This window comes from Cervus elaphus, chromosome 22 (genome assembly GCF_910594005.1).
Source record: "Cervus elaphus chromosome 22, mCerEla1.1, whole genome shotgun sequence".
Classification (NCBI taxonomy): Eukaryota; Metazoa; Chordata; class Mammalia; order Artiodactyla; family Cervidae; genus Cervus; species Cervus elaphus.
In genome coordinates this window covers 34,431,173-34,444,079 of record NC_057836.1, presented here as the reverse complement: position 1 = coordinate 34,444,079, position 12,907 = coordinate 34,431,173, and the positions used below count along the sequence as shown (strand labels likewise).

General features: G+C 41.2%; 1 protein-coding gene across 3 annotated transcripts in view; it reads left to right on the top strand.

Moving 5' to 3' along the window:
* Positions 1 to 491: 491 nt before the first annotated feature.
* The window catches only part of KRAS (KRAS proto-oncogene, GTPase), a 44,277-nt gene continuing 31,861 nt past the window's right edge, over positions 492 to 12,907 (top strand). Inside the window, exons 1-2 of one of the 3 annotated variants that reach the window (XM_043882668.1) lie at positions 492 to 677; positions 4,468 to 4,589. In XM_043882668.1, coding sequence (XP_043738603.1) covers positions 4,479 to 4,589 — 111 coding nt within the window. In that variant the 5' untranslated portion in view covers positions 492 to 677; positions 4,468 to 4,478. The remainder of the gene's footprint in view (positions 678 to 4,467; positions 4,590 to 12,907) is intronic. The other 2 variants (XM_043882666.1, XM_043882667.1) reach the window with 2 other exon arrangements.

The following is a 12,907-nucleotide window of genomic DNA, read 5'->3' as shown; positions in this document are numbered from 1 at the left end:
AGCTCCACCGTGTGGACCCGACAGCGGCGCGCGGCGCTGGCCTCGGCATCGGCCCGCGCCGGCCGGGGTCCGAGTCTGCGGCTCTCGGCCGGGCCCTGCGGCTGGAGCCTGGGGGCGGGCCCCGCGTGGATCCGCCGGCGCCCCCACCGGCGGGCGCCGAGGCACCGCCCAGAGCCAACCGCCCTCCCACTACGCCGGTCGCGCGTCCCCACCCTCCACCACCCCAGCCGCCTGCTTCCTCCGCCGCGCCGGCCCCCGCTCCTCCTCCGCCGGCCTGGTCCGCCCCCTCCCCGGCCCGGGCCGGCCCCCTCCCTCTCCCCGGCGGCGCTAGCAGGCTCGCTCTTCCCTCTTCCCACACCGCCCTCAGCCGCTCCCTCCCCGCACTCCCGTCTGGAGAGGAATCGAGCACCGAGCGCATCGATAGCTCTGCCCTCTGCGGCCGCCCGGCCCCGAACTCATCGGTGCGCTCGGAGCTCGATTTCCCTAGGCGGCGGCCGCGGCGGCGGAGGCACAGCGGCGGCGGTGGCGGCGGCGGCGGCAGCGGCGGTGGCGGCGGCGGCGGCGGCTCGGCCAGTACTCCCGGCCCCCGCCATTTCGGACTGGGAGCGAGCGCGGCGCAGGGACTGAAGGCAGCGGCGGGGGCCAGAGGCTCGGCGGCTCCCAGGTGCGGGAGAGAGGTACAGAGCGGACCACCCCTCCCGGCTCCTGCCGGGGTCCCGACCCTCCTCGCCGGCGCCGGGCGGGGCCGGCGGCGAGTGAATGAATTAGGGGTCCCTGGAGGGGCGGGAAGGGGGCGCGGGTGCGGGGCCTGGGCGGGCGGGCCGCCGGGCGGACGGGGCCGGTGCTGGCGGTGGGGGGGTGATCTGCAGGGGGAAGCGCGGGGACGCGGCGACGCGGGGAATGAGGAATGGGCGGTGCGGGGCTGAGGAGGGTGAGGCTGGAGGCGGCCGCCGCTGGGGCTGCTTCCTGGACGGGGAACCCCTTCCTTCCTCCTCCCCGAGAGCCGCGGCTGGAGGCGGCCGGGGAGAAACTCGCGGGCCGGGCGGGCCGCCCCTCTGGGCGGTCGGGTGCGGTGGAGGTTACTCCCGCGGCGCTCCGGCCTCCCCTCCCCCTCGCCGTCCTTCCCTCACCCTCCTCTCCGCTCCCGCACCTCTTCCTCCCTTCCTAGTACTGGGCTGCCTAGGTTGCTGCCTTCTCTGCTGCATCTCTCATCTCTGGGACGAAGGTATAAACTTCTCCCCCGAGCGCAGACTGGACGGCTTGTGGTCCTTTTTCAGTGTGTAGGGGGGATAGATGAGTAAGAGGCGAGGTCGCGTTCAGGCAGCGCAGGGGAAAGTGCTTAGAGACCACTGATGGAGGTTATTGTGTTTGGAAAAAATGCATCTGCAGCCGAGTTCCTGACGGCTCCCCTCCCCCCCTGTATGGGCTGTGACATTGCTGTGGCCACAAAGGAGGAGGTGGAGGTAGGGATGGTGGTGAAAGAACAGGTGGCCAACACCCTGCAACGTAAAGCCTGGACTTCGTGTAAAGGAAAAAGTTAATCCCAGAAGGTCTGTTTTGCTTTGTCAAGTTAAAACACACGCAGCTAACCCGCACAGCAGAAGCAGGGCTCTTTCCTCGCTAGTTGAGTGTAGACAGCAGTAGTTAAAATTGCACTTGAAGTTTAATTTGCCTGTTTTCCTTTCCCCCATGCCTTCTATATTACCCTTATGCGTACAAATTTGACCCCCATCCCAGGAGTTATTACAGTACTCCTAAACGGTTCTCAGGCCTTTTTTTTTTTTTTCAAAGCGACCTACAAGAGAAGTTAATTGTAGCAATCTGCCAGCCAACTGCCTGAAATACTCTGAGGCATGTGCAGTGGTGCGGGTGAAGTCCTAAACTGGCCTTCTTAAATCTTGAGATCCACCAAAACGAGGGGTTAAGAACAAAAAAAGCATTTTCTAGTTTTTACTTAATATACATGTTACATTTGTAACGGAAAAAAAAATCGTTCAAAAGAAATTACAAAGGGAAAAAATTCTGTTCACAGTCATCATCTCAGAATCAACCTTATGAGTGATGTCATTCTTAGGTGACTAAGGTCCAAAATGCTGACTCGAACGTGTAGTGGACTAGAGACGTCAAAAATCGTTGATAGCAGCACTGTTTACCTTAGACCGTATCCGTCCACAGGCGTTCTTGGTTTTAAGAGACAGTAGATGAAAGGATAATTCATTTTCTTTTATGACCGAAAAAGTGAACATTTTTTTGCCTGAATGAAATGCTCGGTTCTGGTCCCAGTTCCACCCCTTACTAGCTTAAGTAGCTTTGGACAAGGGGGACTCCTTTGGCCTGTGATCGTCCATGGGAACGCATTTCTCTCTAGTGGATTTAAATAATACTTGATTTTTGAAATCCAAGTCAACGATTTTTTTTCAGAAATAACCACTGCATAAAAAAGTAGACCAGAAAGTGTGTGGTGGTGAGAATTCACAAGTGTATGTACAAGCTAAGCACTAATCCAGTATTTGCCCACAATCTTCCCTAGACTAGCTCACTTACTGGTCATAAGGACTCTTCAGAATTACTGAAGATCCCAATGTGGAGTGCGTCAATGTTGCCACAACAGAAATGAAAATGGAGAATTAAAAAATATTAATTCATTTTAAAAAAGAAATAATTAGCCCTTTACTTGGTAACAGAAATAGAATATTTAATGAAAAGTAACTGTTTTCCAAAACAAATGCAACAATTAGCGAGAAGAGTGGCATTGTTTCACACTTGTGCAAATCTCTCTAATTGTATGGCTTAGTAGAAGACAGCTGGATCCTCATAGCGGCTTCTGTAGTCAATGTATTGTGATCACAGCTCTGGAAACTTCTATTCTATATGCTTGTGAAAGAATAAGAGTGGGAAGGGTAAATCATCTCATACCATTATCATCAAACCAGGTTTCGCCTCTTGGACCCTCTCCAAAAGTCTGGGGTTCCTAACACCACATTTTGAGAACTACTGTTCCAGGCTATCCAAATTTTATTGGAGGGGTAGGGTGGGCAGGGAGCTAGAGGATACATTTTGATGTGATTATCCTCACCTATCACATTTGCTATGGCCAATATTAGGAATGAAAAGAGGGAGCAAACAGGACATAATACATGTTGGCGGTGGCCCTAGCCAAGGAGAGGTGGCACAGAGCAGGCCCATGAGGAACTGTGATACGGCAGTTGCTGGGCCTGTCTGCTCTTTGGGAATGGGTTCAGGAAATAGAGCCAGAGCAAGGATGTGGTGGGGTGGTGGAGTGCCTACTGGGATAATTCTTGATCTTCAGTAAATGGGATGCTGCGTGTGTATAATGTTTGTATAGTATATCTGCACTTTGATTAATCTGGAATTACTTGTCCTTTAGTACCGGACATTGCCAGTTCACGACTTAAATTTGTAGTAATATCTTGTAGTTATTGAGGGAAAGGAGATTAAAGTAGATACATTCATTTCAAAGAGTTTGAAACTGCTAACTAAAAAAATATTGTCTGTGTTGGCGCTGTTAAACCTTACATGTTGTTGATATTTATTGCTACTGTTGGGAGTTGATATATGACAAGCAGAGAGTAAAATTCATGTGGGTTACTGAGATATAACTAACATCTTTTAAAAATTCACTCATTAAAAGCATGCTTGTCTTTAATATTATTTAATTCTATTTTCTGTTCAAAGTGCTATTTTTCAGCACTAATAATAGCATATATTGTGATTGATGATCAGATCATCTATGCTGAATAGTTCAAAATTCTCAAAGTTGTCTTATTTTTTACACCATTATTTTCCCCAGCAGATAATTTACAGATTAAAATGTCACCAGATATTGTCCTCATCTGCTGTGGCGTCTCAGTTTTTATTTTCCCAGCATAGCGTCTAGCTTTGGCAATCCTCCTGCCACCCCAATTTGATTCTTGCTACCTGTCCTGGAGAACGACCACGATGATGCTTTTAAAAAGTTTTCCATAGCTGTCAGCTCCAACAGAGACACTCGGCACATCCGCTTGTAACTCTTAGGGGCCCACACCAGTGAGGAATACTGTGGCGGTAGCTGTCAACAGGTTCGGTGCGGGTGTGTCCACAGGACCTAGAGCAGCGCACGAGAAACTTGTCCTGAGCGAAGTCACGGCTTGCTCCTTTGAGAGCCATTGACTGCTGCGGAACAGCAGACTACTGGCTCTTTAGATACAGCAACCTGAGTCGAAGGTAAAAGAACTGTGCAGTCTGAATGCATTGTTCTCAAATGCTGATGAAGGAGTTTATAAACAAGCTACAATTCATTACATCTGTAGTCAACTGGTGTTTCCGTCATTGAATTTTGTGAAGTATTTTGAAAATAATTTCCCATATAAAGGTGAATTTGTGTATTGCTAGAGCATTTGGGTTACATTAACCTCATGTGCGGCACGTGTTCTAATTTAGTCACATTTTCGTTATTTTTATTATAAGGCCTGCTGAAAATGACTGAATATAAACTTGTGGTAGTTGGAGCTGGTGGCGTAGGCAAGAGTGCCTTGACGATACAGCTAATTCAGAATCACTTTGTGGATGAATATGATCCTACGATAGAGGTAAATCTTATTTTAATATTCATATTGACTTGTGCAGGCCCATCCTTTGGGTACAAAAAATGGTTTCTCTGATCATTTTCTCTGACTATTCATTATAAGGCAGTTATACTAATCATACTTTTATTAAGTTAACTGAAATGCACTTGGGTTTTGCAGCTTTATTCTGATGATGTAAGTAACCATAGATATGAGAGCCCAGCCCATATTCTCTCAGGAGAGTGATACCACCTGTGACGCTCACTCTGTGTTAGTGTATGTGTATTTTGATTGGAAGTGTATTGCAGAGTTTTCTCAGAGGATGAAAATGTGAATTTACCTTGTGTCTGTAAGATGAGACATATCTAATAGTTATTTTTAAAAAGGTGGCTTTTGTTTTTATGGGGTTTTGGTTTTTTTGTTGTTGTTGTTTGGTATCTTGATGTCACATGTAGAGTTGACACTGGTGATGTATAATCACTTAATGATTGAATTAAAAACATTTATTTAGTAGTATTTTCATGTTTTCTTTTCACGTTGAAGTAGTGGAGAACCTACAACTACCTGATGCATTTTAGAAAGCTCATTCTTTGCTTCTGTGGATATGTATATCAGCTGATAGATAAGGGTACCACCAACCAATCCTTACCTTTGCTTTTCAGCCCTTTTTCAATTTATTCAAGGCAGTGTTAGAATTGTTTTTTTAATTACAAATTGATTAATTAATAATTTTCAGACTTCTTTAGTTTTGTGAAAATGAACCAAAGGATGGCTAACAGCAAAATGATAGAATAAAGGCCTGGCAGAGAGCTTGAGAGGTCAGGTAGTATTCCCCACTGCCTTCTGGCAGCACTGTATTCAGATGCTTGGAAGCAGATAAGGATTTATTTAATCCCAAAGACCTGCAGGAGGGACTGTCACATAACTGTCCTTCTTAACTAATTTCCGGAATGTATTTATTGGCATATTTCTTGCGTAGTCTGAATCTTCCTGGTAAGTTTAACATAGTACCAGCTCATCTTTGAAATAGATTTATGTTGTTAGATTGTTTCTTGGACTTCTTTATTCCAAGTTAAGCAACTCTAATCCTTTAACTTTTATTATAGATCTGATACTATCAGATTTTTAATCAGCTCTGAAAAATTGCCCAGAACTTTCTCTGCGTCCCAAGCTGTAGAGTCTAGAACAGGTCAAAATGCCCTGTTAAGGTACTATGTGTGTAATGTCTTTAAAAAAAAAAAACAAAACACCTTGACTGCACTCAGGTAGTTTCTGAGGACACTGTTGGCCATGGAAAGATGTCTGTGCAGTGTAGCAATTTGAGGATTGAGTAGATAACTGTTCATAAGGAAATGTCAAATATTTTTGGTAACTGCAGGAAAGAAGATGAAGAAAAATACCCTTATTTGCGAAGATCTGAGTTAAACACAGAATCAACTTTTACAGGGCTTCCAGGTTTCCTAATTTCGCATTAGTAAGAAGGAGAGTCTTAACTTACGTGGCCCACCTATGGAAGAGTCACTCTGTATTTCCTCTTGGCAAGTCAGTTCAGCGCTGATGGGTTTGTTTATTTTTTACTTTGAGGAGGATTAAATAGTTCACCTGTTCCTAAAGCCAGCATACTCCACCATTTAAATTGGAAGTAAAAGGGAGTTTTAATAGAATTTAAGTTAAGCGAAGCACAGTGGTTTTCCTGGGATTCTGGAATATGATTTTAGTAGAAGTGCCCATCTTCTCTGAAAATCTGAGGAATTCCATTATGCTCTGTTTCCTATCAGAGGTCAAGAATGATGTATTAAGAATGTGATTAAAAAAAAAAGGTTAGGAAATCTTTTGGTCAAAATTGTTTAAGTGTCATATAAATTTTAAAGAAATAAAGCAAAAAAAGGCTGTCCTTTATTTGGGGGGAAGAAAAAGCTTATAAATTCAAACCCATTAACTCTGATATGATGTCTGCCAAATCAGAAGACTTGACCCAGAGAAGCATTGATTACCTGTGAACTTTGAAACTGACGTCCCGTCACTAGAGTAGTCACCTGGGAAAAGGTTTCGGAGATTGTCTCTTATCTCCAAGTGACCGTGAGTTTCTGAGGGAACTGACGCTTTAAATTCTTGGTGTAGTTCAACTAGAAGAAAAGCCGGGGAATTCAGTAGTTTATTTTAATAAACAAAGATACATGACATTTTTATAGAAGGTTGAAGAGGAGTGAGTATCACTGCTGCTAAGGTTTTTGATTGGTGAACAGTGTAGGTCAGAGAAAATAACAGAGCACATAGACTTGGCACATTAGGAATTCTCATCAGTTTTTCTGCTTTAAAACAAGGGGAAAGAAGTTTAGAGAAAGACTTCTAATTAAGTAATACCATATTTTTTAGTTGTTTAGAATTTGCAGAGATTTATACTATAAGACAGGTAAGAAAGGTGGTCATAGTTTCATTTTATTGATAAAAATGGTCTCTGAGAGGTTGTAACTTGCTTAAGGATACTTAGCTAGTAAGTGATGGAATTTTAAGTTTTCTGAGATCAAGTTAAGTGGAATTTCCACTGTACCCTTGCATAGCTTTTTAAAAATGAAAAATTGGCCTTCAAGGTAAGAAAATAATATTGGAGGCTGATTTGGATTTCTCAATATGTCAAAATTTGAACTCAGCGTACTATCTGATGGCATCTTAATGGCAGAGATTGATACAGAATTGGGTATGATGCATGGATGGAGCATGTTTATATTTGCACGATAATCACCTTTACTTCTATGCTGAGAAGATTTTATCTTTTGTGAAGCTCATCTACGAGTTCCGAGAGAACAAAACACTTTTTTAGTGGTGCGGGATTATTAAAAACTCAGTCCCCAAACACAGTACTAGGCTAGAAATAATACATACTTTTATAGTTTGGAGGTCATGGTTATTATAAAAATACATTCTCTGAAATGTGTTTTCTAAGGTAAAATTTGGTGGAAGCAGGAAAATGGAAGTAGAGATTGGAAGGATCAGGTGGTCAGTTAGCAAATATGTAACAAGTATCTACTGGATATAATATAAAAATAGATAAAAGAAGTATTTTCTCCCAGGTTTCAATTCATTGACATCTGCTTGCTTCTGTTAATGTGACATTTATAATTCAGTCTCTTTGATGAAACAGTTCTCTCCTCAATAAAGGCGAATGGATTTGTAATTGGATTGATTGGTTCCATCTTTAGTGCTCTGAGCTGCTTATTTGCCAAGATATATCAGTTTCTCTTTGAAAAAAAAAATTCCATGTTAATAGTGGAATTTACTTGCTGATTAAGGTATTTAAACTTGAGAGAATTAAATCAGTATTAAAGAGGAATTTAAGAATAGTGCTGTTTAATGATATAAGCTGTTAATTTTCTTTTTTCTTTCATTCCTTTCTTTTTTGTTAAAACAAAAAACATGTATCAATAGTTACTAAGGAGGAATGGGTGGTGACTTTGCCCGTCAGGGGACATTTGTCAATCATCTGGAGACAATTTTGGTTGTCACAATTTGAGGAGGGGGACTGCTCCTGGCATTTATAGTGGATAGAGGTCGAGGGTTCTGTTACCCTCCTTGCAGTGCATGGGACAGCCCCCCAAAAAATGACATGGCCCCAGAAGTCAGTGGTGCCCAGGCTGAGACCCTAATGTGCATTACATACAGCTTTAAACATTCTGTAAGTTGTGAAAGTCAAGTCCATGAGAGTGGTTTGTGTTAGATTTTTGTCTTTTAACATATTATAGACGGAAACCTTTCATTTTCTAAACTAGCAGTATATTAGCTTACTCTGGAGTTCTGTAAAAACGTTCTGTTGTTTTTAAAACAAGGTACACAGCAGTTTTGTAAATGCTTTTCTTTCTCTTGAAGGCTGTGGCCTCTCTTCAACCCCCCCTTTCAGCTGAGTGCCCTCTACTGGTCAACTTACTTGCTTTTATAATAAAAATTGAAACCCTAAGTTTGGATATTTTTTCTGTTTAAACTGTGGGTATAAACAATTTATAACTATAAATTTTATTTAAAAGTCTTATTTTGTATAATGTTTTAACAATCTAAAGTATCACTTTTTCTCTGCTAGTATTAAGATTACTGTGTGGACTAGTTCAGTTAGGCGTAACTAAATATGTGGGTGAATATTTTTAACCAAGAGTGGAAATGCGGCAATGTGAAGGAAACAGGGTGGTGCCCTTGTTAACATCGATCGAGGCTGCTTTGTTTGAGGGGACAAGAAGTGGCACTATAGGGTCTATGAGTTTCTTTTTGTGCATACAGGAGGTACCTTACAGAGCTCAGAGCTTACTGATGAATTTCGTGGGGTGTTAGGAACAGCCTATTCAAAAGTGGCAAGCTGAAAGATAACGTTATGTGCAATTTTATAGGACTGTAGAATAATTGAGAGTACCTTATTATTCTAGAATAAACTCACACAAAATTCATGTACTGTATTTAGGTCAATTTAAGAATATTTAATAACTATTTATTGAGACCTGAATGTTAAAAATTATTGGGCATGTTTTAGTCTAACCTGGAGTTTTTATAAATACAAAGCTTTAAAAACATTCAAATGAAAGTTGGCAATGGAAATAAAAGGAAAACTTTTTATGGTTTGGCATCTCATAAGAGTCTGGTTTACCATGTAATTAATTTCTTAATTCCATAAATGTTATTCAGTGCCTACTCAGTACCATGCAGCCTTCCTGGGGTCTACAAATGCATTGAGAAACAAAAGGGACCACCAGATCATTGCTGTTGTGGAACTTATTAGTCTTAGATATATTTGGAAGAAGATCTACTGTTTATAGACAGTAATCCTAATTATATGTAACTTAGAGGCTTTATGCTTTAGGAGGGCAGTAGATTTCTTATATCTTAATTGTATTATCTCATAGTACCTAGGTTTATGGAACACTTATTGTGATCTTAATATAATAAAATTAGAAATGGGTAATAAAAATGAAATATTTGAGGGGACTAAATAGGGATGTAGTGCTTACCTTAGGTAATTTTTGAACTTTCTATTTTGGAACATTTCAAACCCATCGAAAAGTAGTTAAAAAAAATTGTACAGTGAATACCTCTTACCTTTAAACTACACATACTTGCTTTGTGTGTGTATACCTCTCTATGAGCACCCACGCGTGCTGAGTTACTTGTCGTGTCCGACTGTTTGCAGCTCCATGGACTGTAGCCCACCAGGCTCCTCTGTCCATGGGATTGTCCAGGCAAGAATCCTGGAGTGGGTTGCCATGCCCCCCTCCAGGGGATCTTCCCGACCCAGGGACTGAACCCGCTCTCTTATGTCTCCTGCATTGACAGGCAGGTTCTTTACCACTGACGCTACCTGGGAAGCCCTATGTACACACACATACTTGAATACATATTATTTATGTTTGTTGAATTCTTTGAAAATAAGTTGCATGTACACACACACACACTTGAATACGTATTATTTATGTTTGTTGAATTCTTTGAAAATAAGCTGCGTATGTTGGGACCCTTTTCCTCTGGATACAGGGGTCCGCACACTGTGACTGCCTGTTGGCCCAGTGCAGCTTGTTTCTGTTTCTGTCAAGTTTTATTGGGGCACGGCTGCGTGCAGTGCAGTTTTTGCACTATGCTGGCAGAGCTGAGTGGTTGCAGGAGACCAATTACTGTCTAGTCCTTTTTGGAACAAGCTTGCTGACTGTCTTCTAATAGCAAGGATAATTTCTTGTATAACTCCAACACAATGACAAAATTTAGGAAATTCAACACTGATAAAAAGTCTAGTATATACTCTGTAGTCAAATTTTATCAGTTTCCAGAATGTGCTTTTAGCAGTTTTTTTTTTCTCCCTGATCTCAGGATCACAAATCAGTTGTCACATCTCAGTCTACAAGTTTCTCAGCTTTTCTTAATCATTCGTGACAGTGGCACATTTTGAAGAATTCAGGCCAGTTGTTTTGTGGAACGTCTTCTCATTTAGTTTTGTCTGATGATGGCTTCCCTATGGTCAGGTTCAGATTAAACATTTTTGGTAGAAATACTCTGAAAGTGATGTCATGCCCTCCTTGGGGTGTCACATCAGGAGGCATAAGATGCTGGCTTGTTGCATTATTAACGGTGTTATGTTAACACTGGTTAGTGGCTAATGTCATAGCTATCTCATATCTATCAGTTTTATCTCTGTGAAGGTATCTTTAATTCTTTATAATAAGTATTCTGTGGGGAGATGCTTTGAGACTGTAAACATCTCGTTCTGCAACATACTTGCACCCAGTGGGTTGTAGCATCCACTGATAATTCTCACCATGTTAAACTACCGCCATCTTGACGGCAAAGTGGTGGGTAGTCTGACTCTGTCATTACGTCTACATTTATTAGTTGACAGCTCCCATAAGAAAGGGTTCTCTCTTTTCTCTCCCCTCTCTTTATTTATTTGGTTTGTCTAATTTGTGTCAGTACTGACTCACAGATTCTTTTTTCATTTGATGTTTTAAAGTCTATTCCTATAATTACTGATATCAATGCTCACATTTATTTTTGATATGACCAGTGAAATTGCTTTTAAGCTGGCCTCTGTATCTTATTGACATGTCTCCATCAGTTTTTGAACTCTTCCTTACTTTCTGGCACAGTATATTCCAGGTTCACCTTGTTTTCACCTGTCCCTCTCCTGGACTCAGCCATTTGTCCAAAGCGCCCTAATTCATTTTACTAGGGAATGCTGTTTAGACGTCAAGACCTGGATATTGGGTATGCTTGTTGCTACTGGGGTGTCACTGCTTCTAGACCCATTTCAATAGACAGAGCTAAGAGGTAGATTTTATTTGAAAATCATGAGTTCAGTCTTCCTCCGTGTCTTTCTCTCCTATATATAAATTTTAAATATTAATTAATTAACATTAATTAATGTTAAACATTAGACAGCTGTGGAAATAAAAATGATAATTTCAGTTAACACAGATTGAATGATTTAACATTAGGTCAGCTTTTCTATTTGTGGACTTGGGGTTAAATATTTTTCTCCATTGAGAAAAGTAGGGATCCTTTTTACTTTTTCAAAGCGTTCTTAAACCATTTAGGAAAAAATTGAGCTGTTTGGCTCCATGGAAATTAAGACACTTTAACAAAAATATAAGACAGATGAAAATCTGGGAAAACTATTTGCATCATCTATCAAATCAGGACTTTCTTCTGTATCTGAATTAGAAAAAAAACAAACATCCGAAAAGAGAAAAAGGAGTGGGGGTGGGGGCTAAGCACACAAATAGCCAACCTCTCCACACTCACACAAAAAGTGATGTGGAACCATATTAAGGGATACTTCATTAATATGGCAATGCGTGTTCAAACAATAAATAACATTTTTTTTTTTTTTTGGCCACACTCTGCAGCTTAGGGTATCTTAGATCCCCAATCTGGGATTGACCCCGTGCTCTCAGCAGTGACAGTGTGGCGTCTTAACCACTAAACTGCCAGGGAATACCCTAAATAACCTTTTTTATTTTCATGATGGCTAAGATTAGAGTGACGGCACACCTGGAAAGGTAGGAAAAATGTGTGCTCTTCAGCTGTAGTGGGAACACACATTACTATAAACTTTTCTGGAGGCCATCAGTTTAGCAATACATATCACAATGGAAACCACATGTCAGTTAATCCCACTTACAGAAATGTACCTGAAAGATTCAATTGGACAAGTGTTTAAATGTATATCCAGGAGTGTTTATTGCACTGTTTATAATTTTTAAAAGTGAAAATAATCTACGCATCTACTAGAAAGGAATGGGTGAAGTAAGTTATGTTATATTTATATAAATGATATTACATAGTTGTTGGGAGGGATTAAGTAGATCTGTATGTACTGACATTGAACAATGGTTCATTATGTAAGAGAAGCTGTGTCATGGCCCTTTGTATGGAAATATGTACATAAAATATGGTAGGACATATGCCACACTCTCTGTAGTATTTTTGTTTTTTTAAAAAATGAGTATATACTGTTTGAGAGGGAAAAATACATCCTTATTTTTGAGGGAGAAGAGTCACTAGAGTATTAGGTACTATTAGATTACTTCATATTTATTTTCTTCCCCCCTTTTAAAACCTTGAGGAATTGAATAATACAGATGTATTAGAGATAAAAATATACAAAGAAATTGGTATTAGGCCAATTAAAGAATAGCTGAGAGGTACATAATTCAATATATGAAAATTATATTGGCATCTGTAAGAAATTGGATCCATTATGGATCCAATCTTAATAATTACAGATGCCAATATAATTTTCATATATTGGATCCAATTGGATCCATTGGATCCATTATGGATCCAATCTGACCTTGGCATCAAGTGATAATTTGTGG